The sequence below is a fragment of the Panthera onca genome, chromosome B4 (genome assembly GCF_046562875.1).
Source record: "Panthera onca isolate mPanOnc1 chromosome B4, mPanOnc1 haplotype 2, whole genome shotgun sequence".
In the NCBI taxonomy this organism is placed as follows: domain Eukaryota; kingdom Metazoa; phylum Chordata; class Mammalia; order Carnivora; family Felidae; genus Panthera; species Panthera onca.
The window spans coordinates 74,315,028-74,330,309 of record NC_138345.1 but is presented as its reverse complement, the minus strand read 5'-3'; the positions used below and the strand labels follow the sequence as shown (position 1 = coordinate 74,330,309).

Here is a 15,282-nt window from a genome sequence, read left to right as displayed (position 1 = left end):
AAGTGTCAATCTAGCTGTGATGGGGACAGGCAATAGTGTCACTATAAGTACATCAAAGTTCCCAGGAAAAGAAAAGCTAAGAGAGACGGGATCTACATCCATCTGTGATCAGGGTCCCCTCCACCCTGATCCTTATCCATCCTACTTCCTTCCTTCGTTTTTAGAAAATTAAAAAAAAAACCTTAAGTATTAAAAAAAAAAAAAAAAACTTAAGTAAGATTTGGGCTTCTCTGGGCCTCATTTGTAAAGAGTGACATTAAAGCACTTACCTCCCGTTGGGTGATTTGAAGAGCAAATGGGGTAAGACTCAAACGGGCTTTGAAATGCCAAGTCGTAGCCCCGGGATTCCATTGGAAAGAAGCTCAGAAACTCCCAAGGGTCCTCCGGAAGCTACCTCTCTCACTTCGGGGTGGGAGAACATGGTACTGGTTCATAACTGGCTTTCTCTCTTCTATTTCTTCTGCCCCGAGGGACCCTCCTGCCCTGGGGCCAAGCAGCCATGCGAAGGCCCTTGTGACGACTCAGATAGTCTCAGACTCAGATAGACTCAGATAGGAGGCAGCAAGGTCTGAAGCATCTTAGGGAGGCCTGAGGAGCTCTGAGTCTGACCGCGTGGAGCCAAGGGCCCCATCTGCCTAATGGAAGAGTTAAGTCAACCGCTTCCCGAGAAGGATTTCCGAAAGCTAGTAGGTTGTGTTCCCTCGGTCCTCCCCACTCCTCAAGTGTGAAATCCATCTCTAGATGGTAATGCTTATTTATCAAAGCCATCTCTGAAAACAAGTTTAGTTCACTGTATATGACTCGCGGTATTCGGAAGGACGATTCGGTCAAATCAATGTGTTATGTTTTTGCTGGAGAAAAAGAAAAGAGAAAAGAAGAGGGAACAAGATTTTGATTACCTCGGCGCAGGGACACGGGGCTGTCAGTTCCGAGCCACGTGGCTGTGCGGAGCGGGGGTTGGAATATCAAGGTCTGATTCGGGCATGTGAGCTAGTCCGTTCCCCAGACAGAGGGGCTGGGGGCTTCTATCTGCACTTGAGGGGGGGGAGGGGCCCCTTTTCTCTTGGGGGGGTCGTGCTGGGTAGAATAGAGGCCTCTGGCCTGCTTCAGGGCTGCTCCTGAGGTGAGTCGATGCCTCACAGCCTGTAAAGGAAAACGCCACTCTTCGGGTGAGGGTCGCAGGGTACAGAGAGGCTAAACACCTCACCCACAGCAGCTTGGCTAGTAGGCCGCAGATGCAGCCTTTGGACGCAAACCACGCTCTGAGTGGCCTCACCACAGCGCCCCCCGCAGATCGCTCCGGACTTGGGAGAGGGAGCCCATCTTCTGCTCCACAGAGAGTCCAGAGGGTAAGCTGTGGTGTGGCGCGTCACGAGACGAGGGCGCCAAAGAAATCCTGCTCAGGCCTGCAACCTGGGGAGCTGCCCGACCTCGCCGAGTTCCTGGCAGATGGGGGTAGGGGTGCAAAGGATGCCAGCCAGCCCTGGCACTGACTCCGGCTCTGGCCTTGGCCTGCCTGCTCTTCTTGCAGGGACGGAAGCGATGGCAGCCAGCACTTCCCTGCCTGACCCTGGCGACTTTGACCGGAATGTGCCCCGAATCTGTGGGGTATGCGGAGACCGAGCCACCGGCTTTCACTTCAATGCTATGACCTGTGAAGGCTGCAAAGGCTTCTTCAGGTGAGTCCTCCCCAGGGGCCAGCGGAAGGAGAGGAAGCAAGATTTCCCTGCATGAAGAGAACCCCTGCATCTTCTCTGTCTCTGTCCTTCCCGTGCCCATGGAACATGCGAGCTCTTACAGCCACCGGGAGTAACAGGGTCTGGGTGAGAGTATCTTCTTCCTCCCCTCCTTTCAGCTCCAGCTACGTCCTCTGACCTTCTCAGAAATGGTTTTCCTGAGGTTTCTGTCTAGGTCCCCACTTTCCCATTACCCCTTGACCCATAGTCCCCTCTATTAACCCACATGTCTGTCCTGGAGTGACAGGGCCTCCTAACAGATGGATGACCACAGGCGTGCCCTTGGGGGAGTCCTAGAACTTGGCCTCAGAGCTTGTCCTCCCATCCACATGAAACCATTCCTTGGAACAAGGGAAATAGCACCCTGGTTGGACCTCTGTGCTTGATCTGTGCCCATATCTTCACCCATGGCTGGCTGTCCCAGGATGGAAAGCTCAGGCGATGTCAGCAAGGTGCCAGCCGTCCTGTTCAGTCAGGGCCAGTTTCTCTACCCGCTGCCTCTCCTCTTCTCCAGCGAGCCCAGTGTCACAAGTGCAAACAGTATGGGGAAGGTATTGGAAAGGCTGAATGAAGGGTGTTCCCATCCAAAGGCAGGAGGGAAGGATGGGAAGGTGATGAATCGCAGTATAGGACTGAGAAACATGAAGAATGAGCATTGGGCATATATTGGAGAGAGAGCAAGCAGGAGAGAAGCCTGGAAGAAAACATGAAAAAAAAGAGCTTCTGTATAAGAGTCTTAATTGGAGGTGAGTAAAGAAAAGGCCAGCAAGAGAGGAAAGAGTGAATCAGGTCCAGAACAAGAAGGCAGAGGTCGGCCTGGTTGTCTGAACTGAAGGGCCCACCCACTGGCTTCTGAGGGCAGAGTGAATCAGAGCCTGGGACATTGTGAGATACCTGCCCTGCCCCCTCCTCCCCCTACCGAGGACAAGGACTCGTGGGCCGTCTGTGAACACAGCTCCCAACTCACCTGCCCCCTGTCCTGGGAACCAGCTGGCCTGGAGTTTCCCTGCCTTGAGCAGTCGCTGGGCAGCGGGGTTTCTGTGGGTGCTAATTGACTGTTTGGCCTGGCGCGGGTTGCCCACTTGGCTTCCTGGCAGGCTGCTCCCCAGCTTGGGGAACCAGACCTGCAGCATCGCTGGCTGCAGACTCTGCTGCCGTGCGGCTCATTCCTCTGCACTTCCTGCAGGGTGGGCCTTCCAGAGCCCCACCTGGACCCTTTCCTGCCACGGCCTTTGAAGTAATAATGGGGAAGGAGGGTGTGTGCGCACATCAGGGCTGCTTCCTACCATAAAAGCAGCTAGAAGTGTGTGAGCTATAGCGGTGGCCATGCCGTTGCCCGTCCTTGCTCAGATCTTTTGACTTCTCTGTTTCAGTTACCTCAACCACGCACCTGACTTTGTATATCTGACTCCTCTTGTATATAGTGTTAGTCTGGGGATTGATTCGATGACATATACAAAAGTACTTTAAAAAACATAAAGTATGATATGTTATTTTGGAACCTGATGGGTCAATACTTACGTCCTTCATGGAACGCTGCCCTCATGAAATAAACAAACGTCTCTCCAGCCACACACCTTCCTTTTGTTTTTTTTTCTTTGACACATTCACTCAATGGATTTTAATGAGCATCTGTTATCAAGGCACTGGGCAAAGAGCTGGCAATATGGGGACTCTGACCAAAGGTCATACGTCACCCATCTGCAACCCAAAGGTCTCCAACAGCTCTTGGGGCTGTTTGGTTAATTCCTAGATCCCTGTCCCCAACCCCCTCTCTTTCTAGGTCACCTATCCCTGGGGTTCAGCTCTGGGAGATGGGACTCTTAGGTGGCTGCCTATTGGGTTCTGACATACTGGAGGTCAATTCCTTGCCAGAGTGGCTCCAACTCCCATGCACCTGTGCTTCCTCCCCTCAGACACACCACTGCTCCTTGAGGCAGGACCATGATAGGTAGGCATCTAGGTGGAGGGAAGACAGGTTCCCTGATGCCCAGGGCTAGGTGTGGGAAATGGCAAAATGGACAGGGATGGTACGTTTGTATGTCACCCACCCTTAGCCCCTCTTTCCAACAACCCCTGTGTGGAAGTGCTGGTATTACGGGCAGCATTCTGCTTTTGTCCTGTTCCCCTGTCCTTGTCTGCCTTGTGTCTTTACTGTCCCTGCTGTGATGACTGGGCCAGGATGCACTTTCTGAAGAGCCAACACCTCTTGTTGTTTGTCTTGATTTTGTTTGATAAAAATACACACCCACCCACCCACCCCCCACCTACCCACCACACACACACACACACACACACACACACACACACACACACACAATCAGTCAATCTTCGTTATTTGTAGATTCTGTATTCACAAACTTGGCCACTTGTTAAAACTTCCTTGTAGTCCCCACATCAATACTTGCAGAATTTTGTGGTCATGGTGGTGTCAGAGTGGTGAAAACATCAAGACCCACGACGCACACATTCCCAGCCAAGGTGGAACAAGGTGACATCCTGCCTTCTTGTTTCAGCTCTCATGCTACAAACAAGTGTCCTTTTTGTGGGCTGCTTAGTACCACAGTTTTTGCATTTTTGTGCTATTTGATGGTGATTCCACTGTTTAGGATGGCCCCAAGCATAGTGCTGAAGTGCCATTAAGTGGTCCTAACTAAGCACAAGAAAGCTTCGATGTGCCTTATAAAGAAAACAAGTGTTCAAGAAGCTTCATTCAGACATGAGCTATAGTGCTGTTGGCTGAGTTCAGTTTTAATGAATCAACAATATATATTAAGTAAGGTCCTTTTAAATAGCACATGTGAAACAAGGTTATGTATTGATTGATTGATGAAAATGTTATGACCAGAGGCTTCCAGGAAGCTAACCCTGGGAACAGTGGTTCAGTATGTGTTAATTCAGTGCTCATGGTGCCCTCACAGAACATAACTGTTGCCAAAAAGAAAAATCAATTAAATATACATAATTGCTCCTCTTTTCTCCCCCTTCCCCTTGCTTCTCCTTTACTTCATCCAAATTCTATTTGGTATTTTTCTATTTTTAGTCTATTTCAGATAGAACCCCCTTGCCACTTATGTCTGTTTGTGAAATCCTGATCCCAGGAAGAAAGGTCTACATTGGCGGGGGGGGGGGGGGGGGGTACCTTCTCTGTGTCAGGTTCCCCATCCTTAGGAGCACAAAGATAAGTGCAACCAAGTCCTTGCTCTCGGGGAGTTCACTCAACCCTTTCATGGTGTTCTCAAGGAAAGAGGATCCCTTTCGTGCTGAGTCACTGGCTATTTACCAAGCCCTGGGGACCAGTCTGACTGTTCAGTCTTTGGTTTGACTTCCAAGATAGTCAAACTAACCTACCATAGGAGCTCATTGTGGTCATCCCAGCAGGTCCAAAATTCATAATCAAACCAAAATGGGATTATGAAGGTTGGACAGTGACCACAGTTCTATTGATCTATGGTCAGACCATAGAGACCATTAGAGACCACTGTTGGCCAATTTGTCCTACAAGTTATTTCATGCTGTTTCTGCTTCACGTTCCTCTGGAATACATGGATATCCTGGGGGGCAAAATGATATGTCCAATGTGAATAAAATGGCATGGGTAGGCTTGTAAAAGGCTATATGTCTTGGCTCTGTTAACAGCCAGAGCATAAGTAAGGGCCAGAGGGGAAAAATACGTAGGTCTACTACAAAGGATATATATATATTGGATGATCTGTGGATGTGAATGAATCTCTGGTCATGAGTGGCTTAGTTCAGACTCTAATATAAAATAAAGGAAAAGGTATAAAGGACCGAAGAAAATCAGAGGGACCTCTTTGAAGAAGAGAATTAAGATATGGTGAAGTTTAAGAGGTGGTCCTGGGGGGTGCCTGGGTGACTCAGTCAGTTAAGCCTCCGACTCTTGATTTCGGCTCAGGTCATGATCTGGCAGCAGTGAGATCGAGCCCCATGTCAGGTTTTGTGCTGGGCGGGGAGCCTGCTTGAGATTCTGTCTCTCTGCCCCTCCCTTGCTTATGCTCGCTTTCTCTTTCTCTGTCTCAAAACACAATAAAATAAAATAAGGGGAAAAAAGAATACAGATAAAAAAGGTGGAATAAAAAAGGTGGTCTTGGAATGCAGGGTTGAGAAACAGATCACTGCCTCTTCCTCTTGTCTTCTTCCTCCTTGTTGATGCCTCCTTAATCCAGACACTGTGAAGGCGTGCATTGCAAGTGCCAAGCTAACAAACACAGAGTGGAGAAATGCCTTCTTGTTTGCGGGCCTCAAGGTGCTCAGAGACCTTGTTAATTATGAGTCCTGTGGAGTGCAGGGGGCAAAAGGCAGGCTGGTGAGGATCCGGGAACACGAGGAATGTTCTGGCTTTCAGGAAGTCCACCCAGCTGATACTGCAAGAGCTGTGATGTGAAGGGGAGCAGAGAAACGAGGTGGATGGCCAACGACTTAAAACTCAAAGGGCTTACGAGCACTGGAGTAAACAGAGAGGAGAGAGGAGCAGGGCGTTCTATGAGCGCCAGTAAATGAGTCCCCACGACGTCGGGGCTGCCGGAGAAAACTTTGTCCAGTTCAGCTTGGCAGCTGGAAGCTATTCCATGGCCGCTCGAGACTGTGACTGAAAGAGAACGAGGAAGGTTGTCCGCAGATGGGTCAAGAGTAGTTTTGGAAGCTTGGGTAGAGGAGGCCGGATTATTTCAGAGGGAATGTCACTGGAGTTGTCAAGAAAGGCAGCTGCAGGCATGTGAAGAAGATCTTACGTTTTGCGGGGGAACTCAGCTCTCTCATCAAGGCTCATTGGCAGGAAGTCACTCTCGGCACACGCGGGGGTCGTCCCTGTGCTATGGCAGTATAGGGCCAGTGGAGAGGACCACCAGTGGTTACCCCTCATTTCCAAACCACCCCTCTCAGGGACTGTGTCTCTCCCAATGGCTTTGTGCCAGAGGAGACCCCCAAAGGGCCTCTGCTGCACGTTCCTGAACTTTATAGGGCACTTTTTTTTTTTAATTTTTTTTCTAACATTTATTTATTTTTGAGACAGAGAGAGACAGAGCATGAACAGGGGAGGGGCAGAGAGAGAGGGAGACACAGAATCTGAAACAGGCTCCAGGCTCTGAGCGGTCAGCACAGAGCCCGACGCGGGGCTCGAACTCACGGACCGTGAGATCATGACCTGAGCTGAAGTCGGACGCTCAACCGACCGAGCCACCCAGGCGCCCCTAGGGGGCACGTTTTGATGGCTACTCTGGCTTGCATTGAGGTACGGTATATTCATAAGGAGGATGATGTTATGTAAGAATACTGGAAGCTTTGGAATCAAACAGATCTTGATTCGGATCCTGCTTTCACACTTATTAGCCGTGTGATGTGAAGCAAGTGATTTAACCCTCCAGTCCTTTTCATATCACCTGTAAAATAGGGATAATGCCCATCCTGAAAGGTCGTTGATAGCCTTGGAGATAATATGCAAAGGAGATAATATGCAAAGATAATATGCATCGAAGACTCTCGGGAAGCGGAGGCTATTATCATCGTCCTTTTGTAGTGTGTTGCCTCTGAGAACAGACAGCCCTTTCCTCTCCTCTCTCGGGGAACCTGGAATGTGTGTGTAAATAACTCCTGTGCGCAGCTCAAAAGAAGCAGCAGCAAATGGTTTCAAAAGAAGCAGCTCCCATTTCCAGAGCAAATGGTCCGGAAGGGCATATGAGTGAAAAGCAAGTCTCCTTCCCTACCCAGTTCCCGTGCCCCTACCTCCTCCAGAAGCTGTCGCTGTCACCAGCTGGCTGTGTTCGCTGCCAGACTCTTTATATGAAAGCACGTGTGCGGGTTTATGTGTGTGTGCACAGGCACGCACGTGCACGGGGAGATAGGAGTATATACTACATTCACCCTCCCGCACCTTGCTTTTATCTACCACAGAGCATTTCTTCAAGCTGGTTCCCGTTTCCACGTTCTTCCTCTGTCCTTTCCACAGCCCCGTCATCTTGCATGGATATACTATGATGTGATGGACCAGTTCTCTCTCTTTTTTTAAAAAATGTATTGGAGAGAGATGGAGCATGAGTGGGGAGGGGCAGGGAGAGTGAGGAAGAGAGAGAATCCCAGGCAGACTCTGTGCACTGTCAGTGCGGAAGGAGCCCAAGTCGGGGCTTGAACTCACGAACCGCGAGATCGTGACCCGAGCCGAAATCAAGAGTCAGGTATTGGACCGACTCAGCCACCCAGGCGCCCTTGGACCAGTTCTCTCTCTTTTTAAAAAAATTTTTTTTTAATGTTTTATTTATTTTTGAGAGAGAGAGAGAGTACAAGCAAGGGAGGGCAGAAAGAGAGGGAGACACAGGCTCCAGGCTCCGAGATTTCTGTGGCACTCAACGTTGCGGTGGAGACAGAGCCCAGAGCTGGTACTTGGCCCCGGGCTTGGGTTTCACAAGGTGTGTCTCTGGTGATAGGGCCACCTACCCGAGAAGGACCCTACTGTCCCAAGCCCGAGACGCTGGCCTCAGGCACTTCAGGCTTCTGTGAATTGCCTGTCATGTTTTGATGAATTGGTCAATGTCCTCTCTCACCCCTGACTTTCTAGAAACTGTGTCTATATTTAGCCTGGCTGCACCACCCCTACCCCTCCTTCCTGAGCTGGGGTATAATTGCCAACCATCCAGAGGATGACAGGGTCCAGGCTTAGAGAGGAGCTAAGGCCATGGGCTCCCACAGAAACTCGAAGCTCTTGTTTCTCAAAACTGAACCAGCTCACAAGCAATTAGCACTGGGAGGAAGACAGGGCAGGGCGTGGATCTTTAGGACAAAGCACAGAGCCACGGCTGGCCAATCTGGCTGCTCTGACTCCTTGTGGGCAGAGGCTAGATGACAGCCACATGTGTGGAAGTGCCCTTAGAAGGCAGGGGATCGGGGAAGAACAGGGTCTCAAGCTCGCAGGACCTGCAGCCCGGCAACTGGGCTGGACTGGGTGTACCTGAAAGCCATTTCAGAAGAGGACCTGGGTCCGGCCGTCGGAGGCGGTGAGGGAGTTTCCATCTCCTGAACACCGACCCACGCTCCAGAATGTGACAGTGTTCTCTGTGATGGCTAACCTCCATCTTCCTGGCTACAATTCCAGGGTCCTGCCTCTGATTCTGTCTTTAGAGAAGCCAGGGCAGAACTGCTTACTATAATTTTGCATACTAATAATTTAAGAGCTGCATGAATTTATGGGCTCCTTTCTGCGTTGTTCAACTAATGTGCAGACACGCAGCAAAGTTGGTGGGCTTTGGGACAAAGTGTGGCAAAGGGTGAAAAGCACAAGCGGCATTCTTTTCATTTTTTTATGTTTATTTTTGAGAGACAGAGAGAGAAACAGAGAGAGAGGGAGACACAGAATCTGAAGCAAGCTCCGGGCTCTGAGCTGTCAACACAGAGCCTGACGCGGGGCTCGAACTCACGAACTGTGAGGTCATGACCTGAGCCGAAGTCATATGCTTCACCGACTGAGCCACCCAGGTGCTCCCACAAGTGACATTCTTACGCCAGATCTGAGCCTTACTGGGAGATAATGTGCCTGGCCAGAAGGCTTTTAACATTTTCTTCCTTCCTTCCCTCCCTCCTGCCTTCCTGCCTTCCTCTCCTCCCCCTCCTTTTCCTCCTTCTTCTCCATTTCTCCCTCCTCTTCCTCCTGCTTTGTTTCTCAGTACTCATGAGAGTACTTCCTACTACAGAGACAAAGCTGGAAGCAAGGATACTGGGTCCTCCCTCCCCAGTGTTTTCTTTTAAGCCAGATCTGCTTTTTTTTTTTTTTTTTTTTTGGATTCCAACCCAGCCTTGTTTAGAGTCCACTCCTGTTGTCAGGCAATGCTGGGCTGAGTGGCTATCTCCAAGTCCTCTGTGTGTGGAAGCCTGGGAGGGGGGCTTCAGATTTACAATGAGGAAGATAAAAGAAAGATGGTCATGGTCCACATCTCTTTCTGAGCGACCTGGCAGGTGGGAGAGGTGCCCACCAGTGAGAGTCAGAGGCAGGTGCACTAGAGCCCGAGGAAGGAGGGACAGGCCTCCAAGGGATGTGAGGCTGCCTCTCGTGGGGGGCCTCAGGGAGCTCTCAGCCCCCAGCACAGGGCTGGTGGGAGGCTTTGGCTTATGTGTCTGGAGGTGCCACATGTAGGCTCCTCCTGGTGCCCCAAACCCTGGAGAATGAACAGGAAGAGCTCTGAGCCAGACAAGACAGTGGGTGGAAGGAAAAAGCAGACCCTCCACTTCTGGGCAAAATGCCTGGTTGTAAAAAAAAAAAGGAAATGAGAGTTTACTCTGAATTAGAAACTTCTGGCCCTTGAATAAGTTTAGAGAATTACAGGCATTCTGGGGCCTGAGCCTTTGTGGTAATAGGCAGAGCCACAGGAGCCACGAGTGGGAAAGAGGGGGAGGAGTAAAGGAGTGAATCCATCTCACATCCGGTGGTGACAGCAGTATCTCTTTTCAGGGTAGCCAGGGTACCTCCATATTTGCTTGTCCCTCTGGAGAACTACAATAGATGGATGGAGGCTCAAGGAGAAGGGCTTTCTAAAGCCCTTCTTAAAGGCAGGCAAAAGCCTAAAGTACAGTCCCTGCCTGGGTAGTCACTGCAGGGGTGGATGTGGCCTTTAGTGGTCTGGACTTGACCCCCATAGCCTCATGTTTCTCCACCTCCCTGTGTAGCCCTGTCTACTGGGGTCCCCTTGGGTCAGAAGAGGCATAACAGGAGGGTACGGGCAGCCAAGGTCCAAAACCAAAAGCAGCTACCTCATGGGCCATTGGGTCATCGTTGGCCTTGAGTTCTCAAGAGCCAGCCGCCTGGAGCTCTTTGCCTGTGGGCTCCACCTCACTGAGCACCTTGTTTCTAGAGATGAGAGGGGTTGTACACGAAGCTAAAGCTGAGCCTCACATCTCTAACAGCCAACCAGGGAGCCTTCACTTCTTGCTAAATCACCTCACTGAAAAGTTTCTTCCCCTCGGTGGTCCCATCTATGAAATGAGGAGGTCCACCAGGAGTCTCTTGGGTCCCCTAACCATCTGTCCATTATCCGCCAACGAGTATGTTTGTCTTAAACTCCGTATGTCTTCTAGTGAATGTGAACAGTGAGCCATTTTTCACCAAGAAATAAAACTAGTGTGTGGCCAGCTCCTCTCTAAGAGAGAGAAACGGTTGGACCCGGGCCTTTGCTTCCAAGGCTTGGGCATCTATCGCCACAGCTCCTTGGAAGGTGCTGCTGCTCACAAAGAAAGTGATTCTGCCACCATCCCGCCCCAACTAACTCCTGTCACCCGTCCTGGGGCAAACAAGTGGGGCCTGCCCCTGCTAGGGCTGGGAAGAGCACGAGGAACCTGTAGGACACGGATGATGCAGCCTCCCCAAATCCCATGTGGTGTGGCTGGCAGCAGGGGAGAAAGCCAGATTAAGGAAAATGAGCCCTCAAGCTTGCACATGCACGCATAGGCGCGCGCGCGTGCACACACACACACACACACACACACACACAATTTTACATAGAATACCAGCGGCCGAGGAGACCAGCTTCCTAGCTAAGAACCTTTGGTAGTTTTCTGTCCTTGAAGAATCCTTGCTTCCTCTGCCTTTTGGAAAGCCAAGGCCAGACCTCAGGGCCCAACCCGCTCATCTGGCCTTTTCTCTCTGGACATGTTACCTGGATGCCTAAAGCTACGGTTCGGGCCCTTCCTCCCTTCTCCACGCACCCATGCGCATGTCTGTTCCTGGACCAGGGACGCTCTAATCACAGACCTCCAGGCTCTAGATGACTTAAAGCGGCCACGAGCGCCCTCACCTCTCATAATGGCTCACTAAAAGCAGTGAGGGCTGCTCTACAGATTTCAGGATTTTTGTTTCTTTAGTAAAAAAAAATGTTTCTTTATTTATTTTTGAGAAAGACAGAGACAGAGCTCCAGCAGGGAAGGGGCAGAGAGAGATGGAGATACAGAATCTAAAGCAGCCTCCAGGCTCTGGGCTCTCAGCACAGAGCCCAAGGGGCTGATGGGGGTGCTTGAACTCAGGAACTTGGAGATTGTGACCTGGGCTGAAGTCCCACGCTTAATTGACTGAGCCACCCAGATTCCCCAGTATTTTTAAAAATTTCACTAGGCTAATTCATTCATGTATTTCCTGTGTAGTAATGATAATAATAATAATAATAATAATAATAATAATAATAACAATAGAGTGAGAAGTAGAGTGCCATCAAAGTAAATCAGGGGCGCTATGCTGGCTCAGTGGGTAAAGTGGGCAGATCTTGATTTCTGGATCATGAGTTCAAGCCCTGGGGGTAGAGCCTACTTTTTAAAAAAAGCAATCATAGTAACAATAAATAAATAAATAAATAAATAAATAAATAAATAAATCCTTTCAAATAGTAAATAAAATAAATAAATGAAAGCGATGATGGGAGCAGAGTAGGCAATGACAGAAAGAGGAGGAGCCTGGAGTGTGGGGGGAGGGAGCGGTGGTCACTGAGAGCGGCCGGGGCCGGGCCCCAAACTCTCTGTGGGAGACGCGGAGATCCCAGGGGTCTTGCCGGCAGGTCTGGGTGGTCACAGTCCCTGCTGGCAGCCAGGGCCGAGGCTGGAAGGTGGGTGGCACAGAGGTGGCAGGTGCTCTCTCCCTCGGCAGGCGAAGCATGAAGCGGAAGGCGCTGTTCACCTGCCCCTTTAACGGCGACTGCCGCATCACCAAGGACAATCGCCGCCACTGCCAGGCGTGCCGGCTCAAGCGCTGTGTGGACATCGGCATGATGAAGGAGTGTGAGTGCTCGGGGGCCAGGGCGGGGGGTCAGCACTAGAAGGGGAAGGTTTCATGCTGCTGTTCACGCAGGTTTGGCCCGAGAGGTGTGCGGTCCTTCCCCTGGGGCTGCTGGCGCCCTGCATGTGGAGCTGGGGCCCTGAGGCCAGAACAACAGGGTCCAGGCACCAAGAGGGTACTGCGAGCCTCTCTAGGGTCTGTATATGCGTCTCAGAGGCCTGGGACAGCCCCTCCAGAGTGAGGCCTGTGAGGAGGGCAGCGCAGGGCACTGCCTTCCTGAGCCCAGAGCAGTCCTCCTCCAAGAGTACATCATTATGCTCACCAACCTGCTCAATGACCCAGGGTTCTTTGGACTTTGGGAGAGCGAGCTGCTGAGCTTGGGGAGGGACAGGAGTGGTGAGGAGAATATTGAGAGCCCAGTTGGCATCTGGGGTCTGTCCCCCCTCTGCCTCTGCAGCCTTCCTGCCACTCTGGTCCCTGGGCGGATCTGCCGGCTGGAGCCCAGAGGAGACCAGGGGGAAAGAGTCTGTGAGGGGAAGCACCGGACTCTAGGATGACCCTCTGGATCCAGATAGAGAGAGAGGAGCAGTCTTAGGACTTCCCATCCAGCTCTCGGGTTGGAGGAGAGGACCAACAGCAAATTCGTTTGTTCTAACCTTCGATTAAAAACAGCCCCTGGACTTTGTTTCTGAGCTGTGGTACCAGTTATTTGGTAACCAGAGTAGCCATTAAATTCAGCAGACCCTGGGAGGGGCTAGCCTGGCCCTCCCCGGCCTGGAGACCAGGGCACTGGGCCAGCCTGGGCATGGGTGCCCCCTGCACATTCAGCCCTGCCTGTCTGCAGTCTGCACGCTGATCCCCTCCTTGGCCCCGGGACAAGGCTTGTGCCCTGCTAACCTGTGGGCCTGGGGAGGCTAAGGAGGGGTGCTCAGATGCAGGCACCCCGGGAGGCCCTCCTGGCTATGGGGCTATCGTTTTGGGGGGCGAGGGAGGCAGGTACAGGGAAGATGTGTCCGGAACAAGGGAAGAGTCACGGGATAGGGCTTAGGGGATGGAAAGTTTCTTCCTTGATGGGAAAAAAACCCTTCTCTGTTGTTGGGGAACAGAGACAGCGTGAAGGCCCTCACCTGGAGCCTCCTCCTTGGGCCTGGGGATCACAGCCCTCCACTCCTGATCCCGGCTCCCCAGTCAACACTGACAGTTCTGGAAGAAGTTTCCAGGCTGTTGTTCCTCCTCGCCCCCACGGGAGCGGGCAGGCCTGGACATGCTGATTTCTCCTAGCCCAGTCCCCTGCCCCACCCGACTCCCGTGTTTATCCTGGAGCAGAGCAGGCCAAGGCTGAGTGCCTCATGGGGCTTCTCACACACTGGCTTAGTGTGGCCTCCTCTGTGCGAGGCACGAGGGTGGACACAAACCAGATGCGGTTCTTAGAGCCCCTGCTCCTGCCCCCAAGGAGCACACATCCTCCACAGGGCAGGGAGCCTGCGTCTCAGGCTTTTGCCAACCAAGAACCACCATGGTTACACGTCTGGGATTCAGTAAGGCTCTGCCCCAGAACGTCTGGTCGGTGCCAGCCTCACTGCTGTTCCAGAAGCCCCTCTCCTAGGTCTCAGGAGGAAGGAGGTGTTGCATCCACTTAGAATAGGGCGAACACTTGGAAATCATCTGAGACCCAGAAAAGTAAAACTACCAGGACTGGAGTCAGAACGCGAGTCTCCATGTCTGCTTCTAGATCCCTCCTGGTCCGCAAAGAGAGCTCTGCATCCATGGTGATGAACAGGTCTTGGGTGCGTCCAAGTGCCTCCCCCCAAGAACACCGTGTGGTGGGGGGGGGGGGCCGCAATCCACAAATGGATGCCCACCCCTCAACTCCCAACAGCTTTGCCCTTCAGCCATCCCAAACACAACCTCGGTCTTCCCCAACAGAGCCCTGTCCCCACCCTGTTATATATCCACAGTAATCCCACACCCCTGCCCTGCTCTATGCCCAGGGCACTTGTGTCCTTGCCCTACTGTGTGCAACCCTGTGCTCCCATCTTGCTATACGCTCAGGACAGTCCTGGGTCCTCACGCTGCTGTATATCCACTGTAGGCCCACACCCCTACCTTGCTGTATGCCCAGGGCAGCCCTGTGTCCCCCAATCTCAGGATGCCCGTGCAGGGAGCTCTAGTGAGTGAGGTGTGGGCTGGTAGAGCTGAGCTCTTGGAGTCTGGGCCCCAGAGCTCCTGTTACATGGAAAGTTTGAGCTAGCACTAGGCGCATTCTTGCCGCTGCTCTAAGGGAGGGTCCTTCAGGAAGAGCTGTAGTTCTCTGCGTCAATCTAGCCCAGCTTAAAGAAGTCTGTCAGAGTGTCTGAGCCTAGAGCTCCCAACTCAGAAACCTAGGAGAGCCGCTCATTTATCACCTGGGCTGGTGATTGCCTTAAGGCTCAGCCTCCCAGAGACAATTTTGTATCAACATTTGCAAAACCCCCCGGACACCTCCGGGCGGCTCGCTACGAAGGGAGCTGCAAACACAGGCTCCCTTCTGGCAGGGGCAGAGAGGGGGCCCTTCCCTAGAGGCAGCTCAGGAAGGGGAAGGGGCTGGGTGTGGGAAGTCCTACTGAGTGCAAGATACATGCTGTTTCTGGTTAAATTCTCATAAGAATCCCTAAAGATGTACATACTTCTGTTGTTTTTTTCATAGATGGGGAAGCGCAGAGGAATTAAAATTTCATGCTTTTAAGCTAATAAGATGGTGTGGTATGGGCATTCTGACCTAGGTCTGTTTGCTTCCAAGGGCCA

General features: G+C 51.8%; 1 protein-coding gene across 3 annotated transcripts in view; it reads left to right on the top strand.

Moving 5' to 3' along the window:
- The window catches only part of VDR (vitamin D receptor), a 57,210-nt gene that overhangs the window by 22,782 nt on the left and 19,146 nt on the right, over positions 1–15,282 (top strand). For all 3 annotated transcript variants that reach the window (XM_060657817.3, XM_060657819.2, XM_060657818.2), the window contains exons 2-3: positions 1,532–1,679; positions 12,370–12,500. In XM_060657817.3, the coding sequence (XP_060513800.1) occupies positions 1,532–1,679; positions 12,370–12,500 (279 nt within the window). The remainder of the gene's footprint in view (positions 1–1,531; positions 1,680–12,369; positions 12,501–15,282) is intronic.